The sequence below is a fragment of the Coenobita brevimanus genome, chromosome 55 (assembly GCF_032717465.1).
Source record: "Coenobita brevimanus isolate Jiangsu-jjx chromosome 55, ASM3271746v2, whole genome shotgun sequence".
Taxonomy (NCBI): Eukaryota; Metazoa; Arthropoda; class Malacostraca; order Decapoda; family Coenobitidae; genus Coenobita; species Coenobita brevimanus.
This window is the reverse complement of record NC_137008.1, coordinates 1,163,234-1,181,581: the sequence shown is the minus strand read 5'-3', so window position 1 is coordinate 1,181,581 and position 18,348 is coordinate 1,163,234. Positions and strand designations below refer to the sequence as shown.

Here is an 18,348-nt window from a genome sequence, read left to right as displayed (position 1 = left end):
GTTTTGATATGTCCTATAGATGGCAGTTTCTACACTCCATGATGCCTGAAGTGCAGAGTAATCTTAAGCACATGGTGCTCACCTTGAAACAAAAGCTGGACATATGCAGTAGGCTTGAAAAAGGTGAACATTATTGGATGCTGGTGACAGAATTTGACTTGGGAAATTCCATGATTTATGATATGAAGTTCAAGAGATGCAAGCTTAAGGAATTTTTCCTGAATACCAAGACAAATAAATCCATGAAAAAAAAAAAGTCATACTTTTCATTGGCCAAAAATTTGTGGTACTGGTATGGTTTTCTACATAAACTGAGTCAACTACCCATGAGGACCTGGAGCGTTGGCATCTTCGTCGTGGGTCTACCCCCCAGAGGCTGTCGAAGAGAAGAGGACAGCATGGGGGCCAAACCACCGCAAACCCCTCCGGCCCCTCACAGGGCTCGAGTACCTGGGAGTGGCTTCGGTTGCCCGGGCAAGTACTACATCTCCCAACACAACACACACAACAACACCGTTTTTTCTACACCGAGAAATGACTCCCTAGCTGTCATTTCTCGACGATTTTTTCTAGCCGGGGACATTGAGAGCAATCCAGGACCCACCAACAAATATACATGTCCAACATGCTCAAAACCTATCACGTTGAGCCGGCAGACAAAGGGTTCAGTTCAGTGCAATTCCTTCAAGAACTGGACCTGTTACACCTGCACAACACTTGCATCCAGAAAACATTACACAAACACCTGGACCTGCTCCTTATGCTCCTTCCCCCCACCCATCAACCCCTCTTCCAATCCTACTCCTACTTCCTTCACACCTCCACAGCCAAACCCACCGACCCCTCCCACACCATCCAGTCCCCCTACTCCTCCTATTCCAACCCATCCTAATCCACTTCAACCCTTACCTTCATCACAACCTCCTCCTACCCCTTCCCCTCCACCCACACCACCTCCCCCCCATGCTGCAGCAGCCAACACACATCACACACACAACATAAACATCCTTCAGTTAAACAGAGATGGCATAAACACTAAAAAACATGAACTCACACAATTCATCAAACAACAGAACATACACATTGCCATCTTACAAGAAACAAAACTACACAGAGCATAGAAAACACCGACATTTCATAACTTCACCACCATTCGACAAGACCAGGCCGACGGCGGTGGCGGTGGACTCATCACCCTGATACACAAATCCATCAACTTTGCAGATACCAGTGTACACCCAAAGTCACTTCTCCCCCCACATGACACCACAACAGAAATACAATCAATTAAAATACGCACTGATAACAAATCACACATAACAATCGCTAACACATACATTCCCCCCCAGTCGTCCCCCACAGTACCACACAGTTACTCTCCACAGATACACCACGTCACTAACATACCCAACATCATCCTGGGTGGTGATTTCAACGCCAAGTCATTGGCCTGGCATGTCAACAACCCTGACACAGACAGAGGGCTGGTACTACAATCCTAGACAGATAATCTTTTCATACTAAACAGTCAAGACCACCATACCCATATCCCACACCAAGCTCTCTTCCTCCCATCATCTCCAGACATCACCTTCTGCTCCCCAAACCTCGCCCCCACTACATCATGGAGAGTGGTCAAAACCCTAGGTTCTGATCACCTCCCAATCATTATCACTACCAAAACCAGAATCACCCCAGCTGGCCACAAACACATACACTAATTATAAGAGAGCCAACTGGGAGGCCTTTGTAACTGAAACAGAACAACATCTCGAAACACTAAATAGTACACCCATCACAAACATCAACACCGCTGTGCACACTTTCAATACAGTTATACAAAATGCGACAAAAGACACATCCCTAGAGGCAACAGAAAGAGAGAGAACCCCAACTTCACACTAGAAATTCAAGGCCTCATCAGACAACGGGACACACTGCGACACTCCCCAACACCTCATATACAAGACACCATACAACAAATACAAGAACTCAACACTGACATAAGCAATAAAATATCAGAACAGCAAACACTAAACTGGAAAAATTACCTCCAAACACTTGACCACAAAACAAACATCAGCAAACTCTACAAAACACTAAACAGCATCACACTTTCCAATAGCAACACCACACAATCACACACTGCCATCACAACAACAGACACCATACCCTCAAACAAAGAACAAGCAAACACTCTCATCAGTCACTTTTCACAAGTCAGCCACCTAAACCCCCATCCCGAAGATCGACGTATCATCTGATGTAAGAGACAGTTCCCCACAGACCCAGACTACGCACCTTTCACTAACAACCAGACGAAGCACATCATTAACAATCTCGAGCACTCATCTGCCTGTGGACCAGACAACATAAGCAACATTCACCTTAAACACCTAGGACCACAAGGCATACAAGCACTCACCAACATATCAAACTACAACTACTCACACAACATAATACCCAACATCTGGAAGCATGGCAATATCATCACTATCCCTAACCCAACAAAGACCCCACGTTACCCTCCTCACATCGCCCCATCACACGCCTCTGCACCCCCTCTAAAGTCACTGAACGACTGGTACTACAACTAGTCACACCTCACATTCCCCTAGCCCAGTCACAACATGGTTTTAGGCCACTACACTCCACAAACACCCTTCTTACAGACCTCACACAGAGAGTTTTTGACGGCATGAATTCAGCTAGGCCACCTCACAGAACACTCCAAATCACACTAGACATTAGCAAAGCTTTTGATGCCATCCCCTGCCACAACCTCACAAACAAAATACTCAACACAAACATGCACAATAACACAAAAAGATGGCTGGCAAACTACTTAGCAGGCAGATGTGCACATGTAACATTTGCGGTCAGTCTTCTAACATCAGAAACTTCACAAACGGCGTCCCCCAAGGATCTGTTTTGTCCCCTACACTCTTTAACCTATACATGCACGACACACCCACACCCCACACACCACAGATACTCATAGCTTCCTATGCAGATGATATAACACTTACAGGCACGCACCAAAATGCAAACATAGCTGCACACATCATTCAACTTTACCTTAACACGCTACACGAATGGTTCACCACAAACAGGCTCAAAATAGCCCCAGCCAAATCTACAGTGACTCTTCTCACAAACTGGACAGCAGAACATAGTCACATCCCACACCTCACCATAAACTACACTTCCCTAACCCCCCCCCCCCACACACACACACACACACACACACACACACACACACACACACACACACACACACACACACACACACACACACACACACACACACACACACACACACACACACACACACACACACACACACACACACACACACACACACACACACACACACACACACACACACACAATATGACACACACACACACACCCACACACACACACACACACACACACACACACACACACACACACACACACACACACACACACACACACACACACACACACACACACACACACACACACACACACACACACACACACACACACACACACACACACACACACACACACACACACACACACACACACACACACACACACACACACACACACACACACACACACACACACACACACACACACACACACACACACACACACACACACACACACACACACACACACACACACACACACACACACACACACACACACACACACACACACACACACACACACACACACACACACACACACACACACACACACACACACACACACACACACACACACACACACACACACACACACACACACACACACACACACTCACACACACACACACACACACACACACACACACACACACACACACACACACACACACACACACACACACACACACACACACACACACACACACACACACACACACACACACACACACACACCTACCTTGGTGTAACATACAATACATCAATGTCATTTAAACAACACATCACAAACATTAAAAATAAAATAACACCAAGACTCAGTGCTTTGAGGTCACTTGCCCATACAACATTCAGACACAACAAAGAAACTACCACCACAGTATACAAACAATACATACGTTCAGTGATGAATTATGCAAGCCCTGCCTGAGCTTCTAACCTCACCAAAACACACTACAACACTCTACAGACCATACAGAACAAGGCCCTAAAAATAATCACAGACTGCACAGCTACTACACCCACAGACCACCTACATCAAGAAACCAAAGTCCTCAAAGTCAAGGATCACCTAGACATGAGAGGCACCCAGTTTCTTGCTGCAGCCTCCACAAACCCACAACATCCATTACAGTACATGGCAGCACATCCACCCACACCAAGGAACATCAAAACAATACCCAGCACATGATACCATACACAAATACTGTCATCTCTCCCCCCTCGCCCACCTCAGACCAGCTTCCAGAAGCATATCCACACTCAGATCACTCGCCGCTCCATTCAGTCACTTAAAGACAACACACAGCTGCATGCACAGCCTCCTGACATCCACCCTTCTGAATCCTATCTTCCTCGTGAGGACAGGGTCCACCTGGCCAGGGTGAGATGTGGGCACCATCCAGCCCTCTTAAGCTACCAGAAGAGGCTGGATGACTCCGTCGCTGATGCCTGTCCAGGATGCAGCACAGCACCCCATACTGTTAAGCACATTATGGAAGACTGCATTACACACAATCACCTACGCCAACAACACAACATACACTCTTTGGGAGTGCTGTGGGAAAGCCCGGTCTCGGCCATGACCTTCCTAAGGGACTCGGGGATGTTCGGCTAGACTGCCTAGGGAACAAGTACTACTACTACTACTACTACCCATGATCTTTCAGTATCATACAGTATCTTGGCAGCTCCATTCTGTTAAATATTATTCATTATTTTATTCATAAAAACACGGAAAAATAAACTAAAGAAATAAATCTTGAGTATTGGTGAGCTGATGATTTCGAAAGAAAATTTGTACAGTTGAATTATCACGACTCTTGCTCACACATCACCCGTGTATATGGCTGTAGCCCACCCATGTTTCCTCACCTGACCACCGTCACTCCACACCTCACTCGCCATTCATCCATTTTGCAGATAATGCTTTATGATAGAGAGTCTTGGACAGTAAAAGAAGGGGATATTTGTAGGCAGAAATGTATAGAGATGATAATGATTCAAATGGATGTGTAGTGTTTCCTTGAATGACAGGCTTGGGGGTTTAGAATTGCAAATGAAGAGTTAAGAGGAGGGATAGGACTTGAATGTATTAGTGTTGTGATGAGAAGGGGTAGATTGAGATGGTTTGGGCATGTGGAGGTTGGAGGATGACACCTGGGTGCAGTCGGTAAGATGTGTGAAGGTTGAGAGTACAGTTACAGTAAGCAGACTGAAAAAGACCTGGGACAAGATCATAGAGTTGGGCCTCAGGGATAAGGGACTGAAGAAAGAGGCTGCTTGAAACTGAGCAGTGTGAAGAGCTGCCATCAGGTGACCAAGGCTGATTCCAGCAAATATGTTGGAGCCTTTATAAACAAAACAAAACTAACAAACCTCATCACTTTCTCTGTGCTACCACATGAGCCTGTCTTTTTTTTCCTGGGTTCATCTAAAGGGGAAAAAAAAAAATTAGGTGGAGGCAAGATCTCAAAAGCTTGGAGGATGTATGAATGGTTGTGGCCCATTTTACTTGTAGAGAGAATGCTGTCTGACAGTCGCTAAACTTTAATGCCTTCTTTCTCTTTGTTTCTGCATCTTCATTTCATCACATCTGTGTGGTGGGAACCAGTGTTGCAATGATGATTCAATGAATTTTTCATGATAGTGTGTCTGTTTGGCCGTTGCTTCATCTTAACTAGTATGAGGTGTGTGTGTGCACGCATACTAGATCTTTTATTTTTGTTTATTCTCAAAAAAGAAGTATCCAAATCCTGTAAGCACCATGCATTTTGAAATATATGACCACAGAATATGAAAGTGGCTCTCCTGTGTATCTCTTAAGTAATGATTACTGCATCACACACAAGTTCAGTGGATGTAGTGTCACCCAAAAATCAACCATGGCAGCCATTTTCAAGATGGCAAGCTACATCCATTGTGCCTAGATGTTCAGGTACATTTTGGTGAGGGTGTACAAAGAGAGTAATATTTAATTATTTTGGTATTCTGTAAGTTGACCATCTCTAGATGTTTTGTTTTGGGGTTAGTACTGTATTTGATTTGTATGAATCTTTGATTTGGTTCTTGTGATTTTGTAATGTGTTGTACTCTGTGTTCATTTCTATTATTATGGTACAGCTGTGTATGTTATCAGTGTATTCAGTAATCAGTTTTGTTAAGTGTTTTATCCATATGCAGCACCAGTTAATCATCTAAGATTGATCTTTAATGTCTTGTTTAAACAGGACGACATCTTGTTTATTTACCGGACACTGGAGAGCCACCTGGAAAGTGATGAGAGCCATAGTGGCAGCAGTAGTGGGATGGCTGAACTAAGCGACCCAGTCATTACTATGCCACCTGTCACCACAATTGCCCCACTGCCTCCTGCCAAGCCTCCTCCATCACCTACACCCATCACCTCCTCAGCCTCACCTCCCCCACCTGCATCTCCATCTGCCGCACCTTTGCCAGGGACACCCCCAAGCACCTGTGCCAATGGTCAGGTGCCATCCAATGGACATGCCACGTTAACTGGTAATGGCATTGTACGTGTTCCACCCGAGGGCATGGAGGATGCACCACAGGCTGCTGACATACCACCAGTCTGAGCAAGTGATTTGGGTCTCAGCATGTGCCTGGGGTCTGAAAAGCACCTGAGTACCTGCCCTAATGCACTTACTAAACACAGAGTAAATGAAGCCTGCAAGAAAAGGCCACAACTTGTGACAGCTGTATCTTAGCACAAGAAGTGCACTTCTTCTTAGCCATAACTTAACAATTCACTCTTCCCCCTGTGTCCATGGTCTACTATCTTAACTTTCAAATATCAAAATAGCAGTGTGTAAGCAGTTGAAATTTATATGACCACGTACTGAAGATAATGAATTTTGGCCTTAAGTGAGGTGTAGAAACAGATCACCTGATTTAATGTGAGTGTCTGAAGTTCATAATTATACAAGAAAGTGTGAAAACTCTTGTAGGCCATTTAATATTTACTGTGAAAACACATTAATGCATTTAATGTATTTTGATAAAAGACATTCGTAGTTGTAAGTGACACATTCGTCCGGAGAGAGACTTCAGTGTTGAGAGTGTGAGGGTTGATCCCCACACTTGCCAGCAGCAACAGTAGCCAGCATACTCCTTGAGGTACCCTAGTCTTCTGCTGCTGCTGCTGCTGCTGCTACCTCCTTCACTAGTGCCAGAGGAGGATGCTGTGGCTTCCCCAGATGGCTGCTTAGTGGACAGTGTATAGCTAGTTTTGTAATGCAGGGGTCACAGAGGGCCACTCTCCCCTCATGTGTACAGGATAATTTTCATATGTAATTTATCTGTGGTGTCTTTCATTTATATATTGATAATTCTTTACATGCTGCTTTATAGCTACATTTTTCTACATAACTGAGAGTGGTAGTGGGAGTTGTTCCCTTGGTGTAAAAGACATCTAGTCTAGCTACTGTAATTTAGGATATAGATATTTTGGTATGAAGGTGCATTTGCCTTGATTCCATAGTGCTCCTGATGAAAACATATTTTCTCACCATTTTCCATTGTATGACTAAAGAGTCAGTAACTGTCATTTTTATGTAGTTTAGTGCACGAGTGAGGCTTCATGATGCAGCAGCGCAAGTTCAGCACAAACATCTTGATCTTCATGAGATCAGGTAGCCCGATCCCAGTGGAAGGGTAGATACTGTATTATGTTCATTAGTCATCAGTACAGGTAACCAATTGGAAAATGAAGAATTGTAGTTGAGTTTCTTGTGGACAGTGACTTAACATATGCATGCCTCTGTGGTTTAGTAGTGTAGAATGTGAGAATCATCCTTATGTGCTGTTTTGTTTATGATTAGAGTTCTGTGGTTAAGCATTTAAGAAAGTACAAGTAGTCTTAATGTGGAGGATATCAACTGTTTGATTCTTTGAAAATAATTGACTTCAGAAATTTTTAGAAACTGATCACAAAAGAACAATGCTGGAATTTAATATGTTATTTGGCACCTACAGTGGATTAATCTTATGTGATAAAGGAATATCTGTAAAATTTGAAAAAAATGGGTATATGCTGGAATTGTGTGAAAATAATGTAAGCGATGTAATAGCTACATCTGAGATGGTAACATGATTCTAAAACTGTTGTAGTCAACAAAGGGTGTAGAAACTGTTAATATGTATCTTTAATCCTTTTTCTTTTTTCCATTTGCTCTTTTATTATGAAATGGAAATTAAAATTAGACCAAAATTTTCATTCATATTGTGGATTTCAGTTGTAGACTTCTCAAAATGCACATTTATTGAATCTCCCTCTCTTTTTCCAAGACTCTGTGCATCTTCATGTTTTTAGTAGCATCTCAGGAAGGTACAGAATATCATTATGTAAGTTCATCGAAGCATAGTTAAGTTTTGTGAAGTTTAGAATCCATAACCATGGACAAATAAGCACTCAATGTCTTTTGAGGAAATAAATGATTTCCTAGGGTTGAACAACTTGGTTTTAACTCATTCTATACTGTATGCTATTCACACAAGAGGACATGAACAGTGACAGCATTTTTCAAAGTTATTATGCATTTAATAATATATAAACTCGGTTCTATTATTTTATAATTTACTTTTGGTGTTTATTTTCAAATTGTATATATTAGAATCATCGTGCATCATTCATGAGGTATGCAGTATACCCTAAAAATATTTATTTTGTTTGATAGCCGAACTTTACATGAAGAGTAGCATTTTACAAGCATTTATTGACAGTTCAGTGCATCAATAATTAGTACAAGCCAATTATAGTGTAGAGAAGATTAGTGGTGCATTAAAGTGTTGTTCCATATTTCCACGGGTCACAGTTGTAACAGCATTGATGCTGCATTGTTTTCCGATTCATGTTTCCCAGTAACCTCGTGGTAAAAGTGCTGCCTTTTCAGTTGACGGTTAATATAGATGGCATCTGATAATTTTAAAATTAGAATTTAAGATTTTTTTTTGCCATTGTTAAATGTAGAATACATTTTTTAAAAGTTTTAGTATTTGATTTGAAAACAGCACTGATGATATACAACTGGGTTATGATTACCCCTTTTGAATATAAAAATGTGTATGCCTTTTCCTGTCAAGACTTTATAGAGGGTAATTATAAGAGGCAGACTAAAACAAAAAATTTACTGACCTCAGGGGATTTGTAAAAAATTGATTAATAAGTTTTTGCACATTATCAATTTTTGTTAGTTTGGGGATTTTTTTTTATTTTTCTAATGTAAATATACAAGTAGAGTACCTTGGTTTGCATGGATTAAGTTTTGGAAGTAGTATTCATCAGTCCCATTTAGCCATTACTTCATAATCATGTCTAGGAGAAAAACTTTATGAAAGCAATATTATGACTCATCCAGAACATTCAACTAATGTAGTGTTCAGTGACTGTTTTTCCAGTATTTTATGACATTCCCACATAGTGTCTTTTACCTCACACATTGACAATACATACTACAATGATTCAACCATTACTTCATGTCATTTTGGTTCATTTTTCACAGATCATTGCATTATTCTCACAGTGTTTTGATTAAGCCTGAGGAATGATCATAGTGTCCTCATTTGGGAGCCTGTTGTACACAGGACTGGATATTTCAGCCAGTTTGGCAAGTGATTCACCCAGCTTGTCAAGACTTGTGCTTTAAGTCAGTGTTTGTTGTTCTAATCCCAGGTTGATATTAACTTGTATCAAGTGAACCGTAAATGTCAACAACCATAGTTTGTCATGTGTAGTAATTCCTATGGGTAAACTTTTTTATTTTGATTGAACAAGAGAGTAGTGGCTATGATGGGTAAGTGTATATTGATGTCTTGGTGATGTCTGGATTGAGTGGGTTCAGAGTATAGTGTAGTTTTTGTAATCAGTTTCATTTTATATTGCCAAGCTTCCTGAGGTGGGAAGTCCTGATACAACTGTTTCATGTCTGAATTCTTTGTCATTGAATGAGCTGGGTATGCAGGTTACAGTTTGCCTGAGGATGAAAGGGCTTGTTTGGTGAAAGAAGAGTGATGATGGTGAGGATGATTGCATATTTTTTATGTTTTTCAGGTGATAGTTTAATAAGTAGATGGAGGTGTTCATGTAACCAGTGATGTTCTAGAACTTTGGCAAGTTTTTATTTAATTTATTAGATGATGAATGAAATGAATAAAGTGATTGTATGTGTGGCATCTTGCATTGCAAATTGTGTATTGATTAATTTCCATCTAAGCATGCTGTGCATTATTCACAACCTGGCTTTGGGCCATTAAATGACAGAAGTGATGTCACTTACCTTGAAACTTTAAATACAGATCACAAGCTAAAAGAAGTTTGGTGAGTCACAAAATGGCCCTTCCAGCCTTATATACAACAGGATCTTTTTCCTTCAGTAACACTCACGACACCATTCATCAACATTTTTTTTAATTTTTTACCTACAGAACATGACCAAGCAAACCATTAGAGAACCATTTTGATAAGATAGTGACCCTAATACTGTAATGTACCTTGGTCATGTCAGCGCTGCCATGTATGATGATTCCCTGTACCCCCTTCCAAAGAGTTATTTATAAAAGAATTTTTTGTAATGTAAATATTTGTACAGATAGATTTTTGTTAGGATTGTGTACCTCAAGGCTTCACCAAGGCTGTTTAGGCTGTGTGCAGAAAATGGGTAAATGTTTGCATTGTATGTGTGAATTTTAATAGAGCACTATTTGATTCACTGATGTTGCTTGAAGTCAGTGTCATTGCTGTCATCATCATTATTATAACTTACTGTGAGCAGTGGTTATCATTATCATTTTATATTGTTTTTATTATAACTACATCAGGATTTTTGTATTTATTGAATTTTTGTACTGTTCTTAGCATGTTATATTGCTATTTTATTGATAAGCCTTACAGGATAGTTTTTTATTGTAAATATTGTTCATAAAGTCTGCACAGGAGCCTGGTCAAGAAAGAGAATTTGTGATGTAGATGATAGCTTACTGTTCCTACTGTGTTTCATGAGTCAGCCCAGCATCGGTAACCTGAAGTTAACCCCAAGGTGGCCTGAAAGTGGCCTAAAAGCTACCTGAAGATGATTAAAAGGCAACCCAAAAGGTGTTGTAACAGTCAACTAGGAATAACAAGAAAGTAATTCACAAATAATTCTGCTAAGAATGTAAGGTAATCTGAGTGTGGTTAGGAAATGATCACAGTGAATTTGAGGATGACTCAGAGGTAGGACTCACCTAATAGTAAAACAGTGAACTTCCAAAGCCAGTCTAAAGGTAGCCCATAGGCAACTTCTGTGGGCCTAGAAGTGACCCATAGGTAACTAAAAAGTAACTGAAAGGTTGCTGAAAGGTGACCCAAAGGTAATCAGATGGTGGCCGTAGCAGCTCACTCTGCCAGTCATTATATTGGATATAAAGAAGATAATAAAAAGACTACTGAAATGACACAGACCTTCATTACACCCTTTTTGTTTTCGTCAGGCAGTTAGTGAAAGAGTGTTTAACCTTTCCCTTTTTCAAAGTAAATGATCTTATTGGTGGTAGGTGGTGGCGACCATCATCCACTCAATGTCATGCTGCTTACTTCCTTCACCTTCTCATCTTTCTCTGACTGCCCTCCTCTCTTCATATTTCTCGTCTTTCCTGTCGCTTATTACTCTTCTTATCTTCTCAGGCCCCCCCATTTCCTCGCTCGTTGTTGTCGTGGGGGGGCTTCGGAGACGTCGATTGGGTCTTGATGGGTGGGGAAGCTGTGGTGGGGTCTCTACCCTCTCCCCTCTCCTTGGGTCCCTGTCGCTGCCTCAACTAATTTTGCTAGGTTCTTTTCCTTATCCTATCAGTTCTTCCTCTTCCCCTATCATCACCAAATAGTGGAGGCCTTAGGTGATGATACTAGTCTCCGCCCCTTGTCATCTTGGGTGAGACTACTCCCTCCCCACGTGTTTGCTGTGCGTGGCGACCCGTATATTCCCTGCGTCCCTCTATCTGGGAGTTGAGTCCACCATGGGGCAGGGTAACACGCTCCTTTGGTAAGGGGGTTGGGGTAAGACGGGCGGTCCAGTGTGGCTCCGCTGGGCAAATCGGCTGGCCGTGTGTTGACTCAGTCAACCTCGGCTAGGGTCAAGCGGGCACTGTTTGGTGGGCACCGCATTGGTCCGCGGCTGCCACCCCACACCAACCCGTGTCCGCGTATACCTCTACCGCTATCCCTGGGGCTGTTGGGTGAGTTGAACTCAACATCAGCCTCCCCTCGTTGGGCTCCGTGGTGGGTGGGGGGTGGGGTGGTGAAGTCTACCAATTCACATTATATGGAAATAATTACTTCTTCTCACCCGATTATGGTGACGACCCAGGACCCCCTTTCGACTATGGCCTCGATCTCCTCGCCTACTGTGTCTTCCACTCCTCCAGCTTCTGCTCCGTCTACTTCAGTCAGCGCTTCTACTATTGTCACACTTCAGCCTTACCTTCCTCCTTCACTTCCTGCCGCTAATCCTTCCATGTCCTCTGTTTCCCTCTCCCGACCTCGTCCTTCTTCCTATATCCCTGCCCCTTCCCTCACCTCCTCAATTTTCGGTACGCAGACATGGTCCAAATTTTTTAACGTATACGACACGACCGACGACCTCTCACTCCACCTCTATCTCCTTCGACAAGTAGGCAGGGATGTCACCTTCTCGGCCTGTCCGAATGGTTCCTGCCTCCTTGTCGTTCACAGTGCTGCCCAAGCCGAGAAGGTCAATAATGCAGGAGAACCCATCTCCGTGTCCCCGGACATCCAGCTCAATTCTGGCACAGGCATTGTACGTTTACCATCTTCGATGTCCTTTGGCCAGAGGGCTTTCCCAGATTGTGCTAATGATATTGAACTAATCCTATCGGAACAACAACACCTAATACGATCAATTCGTTGCTATACAATTCCTCCTCGTGGACGACGCCAAGAGCCGGCTAATATTGTTAAAATAGAGTTTGCCTCTCGCGATCTGCCTCCCACAGTCATCATTGGAGGCACTGTTCTCCCAGTACGCGAATATATTCCATCGCCTCGTCAGTGCACATCTTGTTGGCGCTTTGGCCATCCAGCCAAGTACTGCCGATCATCTGCAGTCTGCGCCAACTGTGCACTGGCCAGTCATACCACCTCAGACTGCATTTCCATCATCCGATGCTGCCCAAATTGTCAAGGGGACCATTCTGCCTCCTACCGACATTGTCCTGCCTACCTCTTTGAAGCAGAAGTGTCTAGCGTCCGCTGGAAAACTGGCCTTTCCCTTCGTGAGGCTCGTCGCAGAGTTCGCAGTCTCGGTCATCACCCTAATGTTACTTATGCACGTGTAGCCCGTCCTCCTCCCGTAATAACTTCTAATACCAGAACTACTACTTCTTTCCCTTCTACATCTGTCCCCTCTTCATCTCCTCTCACCTTCCCACCTCTCACTCTATACCTAATCCTGTAACTGTTGTCTCCTCTTCCCTTCCTCCTAGCACTCCTATTTCCACCTCTCCCTCCTCTCTACCTAAACCGCTTTCTACCTCAATCCCCCCCCTTACAGACTCCTCTTGTTCCTGTCTCTAATTCTTTCTCTGTTTTAGATTCCTCTACCTCTACCTCCTCTTCATCCCTTTCCTTACCTATTCCCTCTCCTCGTCCTTCCCCTCATTCCCAACCTCGTCCCTCCTCTCACTCCAGTTCTGTCTCTCATACCGGCCGTTTGAAGCCTCTGGCCCAACGTACCATCCGACCCCCATCCTCCTCTAGTGGTAAGCGCAGACTACCCATTGTGTCAGACTCTAAAACCTTTCCTGTCCATCATCCTGCTTCTCCGGCTCGTAAAGTTCTTGCGACAAATACCCGCCCCTCTCGATCGATACACTCTCCCGCGTCAAAATCTACATCTCGGCAGTCTCCTCAGCCACGTCCCCGGACTAATCCACAGCCGGCAAATTGTTGCACAACACCCTCTGGAGATGACGACAGTGAAACGATCCCCAGGATTATGGATTACATTTAAACTTCTACGCCAGATTCAGCAGACAATGCTGTGCCCTCTCCTTCCACCCACTCTGTTGAAGTTCATCCTGTGCCACCCGACCTCCCTGCTACTCCTCTCCCTCCTTCATCTCCCCCTCCTTCACCTTCTGTCTCCTCCTCCTCTTTACCCCCCTCCTCCTCTACTTCCAGTAATCCATTCCCTCTATCTCTCCCCATGCCTCCAGGCTATGGTGACCGTCCTGCTCCTTCACCAATTCCACCTCCTACCCCTATTCCTACTATCGTAACGACTCGATGATTTATTATTTCTGAAATATATTTTACTCCCAGTGTACTATATTTTACTCCCAGTGTAGTTTATTTTATTTCCTATGTATTTATATTTTACTTCCTGTGTGTTATATTTTATCTTTAGTATTAATTTCCTTTTATCTTTCCTAGACACTATTTCTCTTTTAGGCTTTACTTTTATTTGGTGTTTTAAAGTTTTAGTAACATGCATAGTCGTACGGCCCACCGCAAACTTCCTGACCAGACCTCGTTCTTCCAGTTATTAGTTTTTATTTTACACAATGGCTTCCATCATACAATGGAATGTCCGCAGTTTTACTACACATCGGCCAGACCTGCGGTTTTTAATTTCACAATATAACCCCCCGATTCTCTGCCTACAAGAGACACGCCTCACCATCCCCCCTCCCCCCATTCCGTCTTATTCATATCTGAGTCTACCACATTCCCAGTATGATACCTGTCTCCTGATCCATGTTGACGTTCCTTTTCAAACCCTCTCGATTAAGACTATTATCAAATGTACCTTCGCCAGAGTGTTTCTATCTCGGTGGATTACAGTGGTCTCACTATATCTCTCCCCTTCAGTGCCCATCAGTTTTACTGACCTCGATCAACTTTTATCTGACCTTCCCCCTCTTATCCTGCTTTTAGGTGATTTTAACTGTCGGAACCCCCTCTAGGGTGACTGTTTTAACTGCACGTGGGCGCTCCTTGGAGGATTTCCTCCTTGCCCATGATTTATACATTTTTAACATTGATTCCCCAACCCATTTTGACAACCGTACTCGAATTTTCTCTGCCATTGACCTGTCCCTCTGCACCCCAACGCTTTCCTTGGACTTCACCTGGTCGGACTTGAATGATTACTGTGCCACGGACCATTTTCCTATTCTCCTAACCCCCACGTCATACTATCCGGTCCCCGGCCCTCCTCGATGGCGTTTTGATAGGGCAGATTGGACAACCTTTACATCCCAAGCTGTTCCTCCTACTTCTCTTCCGCTCTACCATGATCCAACTGCTATGCTTTCCTGTTTCCGTGCCTTTCTCCTTACGGCTGCCCAAGCCTCTATTCCGAGTACCTCCGGTCCCATGTCATCGAAATGTGTGCCATGGTGGAATAACCAATGCAATTCAGCCCTCCGGGTCAAGAAGGCCAGGTGGAAGAGCTTTCGTAGGAAAAAGGGCACTGTGTTGGAGGTCCAAGCATTTATACTTTTTCAGCAAGCTAATGCTCTCCTTCGCCGCACAATTCGTCGAGCAAAAAAGGACAGCTGGATGTCTTATGTCTCTACTATTGTCTCAGACACCCATTCCACGGATATGGTCCCGCATCAGGAAAATAGCGGGTAAACGGTCACGAACCCCGACTCCACTCCTCATCACCAATGATGGAACCATAGGCGATGTTTTTCAGGTTGCCAATCTTCTGGGTCATCATTTTAGTCAGATTAGCAGTGGGTCTCATCTCCCCCCTACTTTTTTAACAACCAAAAGACGTTCAGAACGGAAGCCCTTACAGTTCACACACTCGTCAGATGCGGCGTACAATGCCCCTTTCTCCAGCTCGGAACTCAAAGCGGCTCTAACTGCTTGCGGTTCTACCTGTGAGGGACCTGATGGCGTACACTACAACATGATAAAACATCTGTCCCAGCCGGCCCTTCACTTTCTACTTAGAACATAAAATACTATATGGTCCTCTGGAAACTTCCCTAATGAATGGAGACAGGCCTACCTCCTACCATTCCTTAAACCCGGCAAATCTGGGTCGTCACCTGGAGATTATCGCCCTAATGCTCTTGTTAGCTGTCTATGCAAACTGATGGAACGTATGGTAAACTCTCGCCTAAAGGCCCGTCCAGACGATCGAGCAATGCCCGCGGGCACAAGCGAGCAGTTTGCCTGTTGACGGGCTCACCACTTGTGCCCGCGGGCAAATGCGTAAATTGCCACGGGCAATTTACGCATTTGCCCGCGGGCACAAGCGGTGAGCCCGTCAACAGGCAAACTGCTCGCTTGTGCCCGCGGGCATTGCTCGATCGTCTGGACGGGACTTAAGGTGGCATTTAGAATCACGTGGTGCAATCTCGCCCTTACAATATGGGTACCGCAAGGGGCGGAGTACCCTAGATCCCCTGATGAGGCTAGCAACCTTCGTCCAACAAGCCTGCACTAACTCAAAGATAGTCATAGGAGTGTTTTTTGATCTCGAAAAGGCCTATGATACGGTCTGGAGGTATAACATTCTCCGTGTTCTACAAAACTCCGGAATTAATGGCAATATGGGGGTCTTCTTACAGAACTTTCTTTGTAACCGGACCTTCCGTGTACGCCCTCAGAATGTCTTATCCCGGTCTTATGTACAGCATGAGGGTGTCCCGCAGGGATGTGTGCTTAGCACTACTCTTTTTATCCTTGCAATAAATGATATCGTTTCATCTCTCCCACATGGTGTTCGTGCTTCATTGTATGTAGATGATTTTGCTATATATGCCACTGGAGCGGATGTCTTTGCCTTACGAGTCCTGCTTCAATCAGCTATAGATGCCGCTGCAGGGTGGGCCACGGATCATGGCTTTAAATTCTCCCCCACGAAATCCTGTGCTATAACTTTTACGAGCCGTCATTCAATCCCTCAACCCCCTCTTACACTGTATGGTACCCCCCTGCCATATCGATTATCAGCCCCTTTCCTTGGCCCTGTCTTTGATTCTAGACTGACTTGGTCCCCGCATCTCACTTCCCCTAAGACCTCTGCTTCCCTCAGACTTCGGTTATTACAAACTCTTAGTCATATGTCCTGGGGTGCAGACCGTACAACTCTGCTCAGTCTCCATACTGTCTTAGTTTTGTCGAAGATTGACTATGGCTGTCAGGTTTATGCATCTGCCTCATCTTCCTCCCTTCGGCGCCTAGATTCTGTTCACCATCATGGTTTACGTCTGGCGTTGGGTGCTTTTCGCTCCACCCCGGTTACGAGCCTGTATGCTGAGTCGGGTATACTCGCTCTGTCCTCCAGACGTGACAAGCTAACTCTCCGTTACCACATTCGCCTTCTTCAACACCCATCTGCAGGTTTCCCTTCCTCTGTTATGCGCCTCTCCCCTCCTTTTCCGCCCTCATTAGCTTCATCTTTTCCTTGTAGGGTCTCCAACTTACTTGTGTCCCTTTCTTTCCCTGCTCTTTCTGTTCTCCCTCTGAGAGATTCTATGTTTCCGCCTTGGCTTCTTCTTCGCCCTATTGTTTGTGATGCCCTGCTCTCCCGCCCAAAGTCCTCTTCCACCCCACATGAACTCTGTCATCTTTTTATGGATCATGTGTGTTGTCACTCCTCAGCGACCCCAGTATACACAGACGGCTCTAAGTCTTCTGTGGGCTCGGGTTTTGCTGTTCTTTTCCCAGATCATACCTATCAGATCCGCCTTCCATCAGTTGCCAGTATTTTCACTGCCGAACTGCTGGCCATTTTACTGCCCCTTCGTGTTATATACCGTTCCAGTTTACACACTTTTATTTTCACAGATTCACTTAGTGCACTACATGGTATTCAGTCTGTCCTGGCCAGCAACCCGCTAGTGTTGGAGATACAAGAATGGTTGTTCCGTATTACAACCAGATTGAAGTCTGTCTGTCTCCTGTTGGGTCCCAAGCCACGTTGGGATACCGGGTAACGAGAGGGTTGACTGCCTGGCATGTACTGTACAGCTGTCACCTCTCGCTCTGTCACACCTCGGCCCATCCCAACAACTGATTATTTCCCGATTGTTACCCGTCTCCTTGGCCAGCGGTGGCAAGCTGAATGGACATCTACAACTGATAACAAACTCCGCTCCATCACATATACCGTCA

General features: G+C 44.3%; 1 protein-coding gene across 1 annotated transcript in view; it reads left to right on the top strand.

Moving 5' to 3' along the window:
* Window positions 1–7,041, top strand: part of Ptp99A (Protein tyrosine phosphatase 99A) — a 220,633-nt gene extending 213,592 nt beyond the window's left edge. The window contains exon 19 of the mRNA XM_080273510.1: window positions 6,431–7,041. Coding sequence (XP_080129636.1) covers window positions 6,431–6,796 — 366 coding nt within the window. The 3' untranslated portion in view covers window positions 6,797–7,041. The remainder of the gene's footprint in view (window positions 1–6,430) is intronic.
* The last annotated feature ends 11,307 nt before the right edge of the window (window positions 7,042–18,348 follow it).